Genomic DNA, 2,077 nt, shown 5'->3' with positions numbered 1-2,077 from the left:
TTGGTGAGACTGTTCTCTTTGTGGAGTTTGTCTGTGTGTCTAATTTAGGTGTGTCAACAGACTGAAAACCTATCCCACAATGGAGCAGTGGTATATGACCTATTCTGTTGTTGAGTTAGCTGGTGTGTCTTCATGACTTGAAAACGTGACTGAAACTCTTTCACACTGGGAGCAGTGATAAGTCTTCTCATTCCTGTGTGAGTTCGCTGGTGTGAGGCTTTAAGTAGGCTTGAATGACTAAAACTCTTCCACACTGAAAACATTTGTGAGGCTTTCTCTCCTGTTGTGAAGTTCGCTGGTGTTGTCTTTAAGTATTGAAAAACTTGCACTGAAACTTTTCCCACATTGAGAGCAGTGGAAAGGCTTTTCTCCCGTGTGTATTCTAAGATGATTTTTCAGGGAATCAGGTCGCTTAAAGCCCTTCCCACATTGGGAGCAGTGGATAGGCTTCTCTCCTGTGTGGATCAGCTGGTGTCTATTTAAGGTCTGTGAAAGAGGAAAACTCTTCCCACAAACAGAGCAGTGGAAAGGCTTCTCTCCTGTGTGAGTTATCTGGTGTTTCTTTAGTTTGCTTGGTGCCTGAAAACTCTTCCCACATTGACCACAGGGGTAAGTGTTCTTTCTTTTGATAGTCTTTTTGCGTGGTATGAGGTGAGTTGGACACACGGAACTGCCTCTGCAATCTGAGCAGGGGTGGGGCTTACAAGTGTGTCTTCTCAACTCCTCTGGCTCATAGAAACTAGTGAAGCAGTCCATGCAGTGGTGATGTTTCTGTCTTGAGTTCCTCTGTCTGTGTTGTTTATGGTTTCCTGATGCTGTGGAACTGGGCTCACTGTCTGAACCTGGGTTGGAGCTCTCTCCTGTGGGAATATAAACAGATATAGGGTTAGAATCAGGAACAGAGCATTGGAGATGGTTTAATAGTCTTGTTGATGCAAGCGGACACACAATAAGAGTTTTAGAATCCGCTGTGGCTGCCAAGGCACCAACCTCTCTCCTTACTCCACACCTGAACTTACCTGGGTCAGTGATACTATCTACTTCCTCCTCTTCCTCTAGATCTGGAGCAGACACTTCCCTGTTCTCCTCTTCTTCTTTGACTTCTCTCTCCTCTTCTTCTTCTTCTAGTCCTCTCTCCTTTTTGACACCTCTCTCCTCCAACTCCTTGATAACTGCTTTCTCCTCCAGCTCTTCTTTGACTTCTGTATCCTTGTGTTCCTTTTCAATCTCCATCTCTTCCTCTTTGACTGCTCTCTTCTCCTCCACCTCCTCTTTCATCTCTATCTCCTTATGGTCCTCTTTAACCTCCATCTCCTCCTCTTTAACTGCTCTCTTCTCCTCAACCACCCTTTCTTCTTCTTTAACTTCTACATTATGTTCTTCTACTTTAAGTTCTCTCTCTCCCCCTATCACAATCACATTGAGTTCCAGTGGTTGACTGCAGTCCTCCAGCTTCACTGAGACCATCTCTGGATCCCTCTGTGAGGTTCTCTGTGATGGAACACCACAGCCAGAACCTGGGGACTCTATGGACTTGGGTTCAGCCATAGTAGGCCCATGTGGTAGGTGGATCTGCAGATGGTTTAGTAAAAAGCGGCAGATACAGTGGAGGGTGATTTTCACTCTGCTAAGTCAAGTTACATTCCAAACACTGATTTTCTAAGGTCATAGATAGCGAGCTAGCTAGGTAACTAGCTTCCACRTTTCTCATCACAGGTAGAGTTGGCTTGCTAACTAACCAGAGACACCTAGCAAATTGTTTCTGTTCCGTATATCTGGTATTTTCTCTGAGGTGAAATCAGACTGCATGGGTTCTACTAGGTAKCCTCAACTTGAGTTAGCTAACTAGCTACTAAAAAAGATGGTTGTACTGTATATGTTTYGCCTCTCAGCTAGTAATAGGCTGGACAATAGAACGAGTCAATTCACCCAAGGCTGAAAAACAGCAAAAGAACGATGGCTAAGCTGGAACACTAGCRCGAGCCCATAGCAAATTAATGGAAACAAATGTTCGCAGAGCCTGTTTTGACTGGAGTGATGCTTAGAATTCAATTTCGCCTAAATGGCACAAAAAACG

The 2,077-nt window shown here is 44.5% G+C and overlaps 1 protein-coding gene across 1 annotated transcript; it reads right to left on the bottom strand.

The window, feature by feature from the left end:
- Positions 1-327: 327 nt before the first annotated feature.
- LOC112080142 (zinc finger protein 3-like) lies at positions 328-1,613 on the bottom strand (the record flags this gene model as incomplete). The annotated part of the gene is made up of 2 exons (XM_024145907.2): positions 1,020-1,613; positions 328-860 (listed from the first exon to the last, which is right to left on the bottom strand). Coding segments are annotated over exons 1-2 (1,062 nt in total), but the record flags the coding sequence as incomplete, so codon positions are not given.
- Positions 1,614-2,077: the final 464 nt, after the last annotated feature.

This window comes from Salvelinus sp. IW2-2015, unplaced genomic scaffold, assembly GCF_002910315.2.
Source record: "Salvelinus sp. IW2-2015 unplaced genomic scaffold, ASM291031v2 Un_scaffold12213, whole genome shotgun sequence".
Classification (NCBI taxonomy): Eukaryota; Metazoa; Chordata; class Actinopteri; order Salmoniformes; family Salmonidae; genus Salvelinus; species Salvelinus sp. IW2-2015.
Note: the sequence above shows the minus strand (reverse complement) of the source record. Positions and strands in the feature narration are given on the sequence as shown.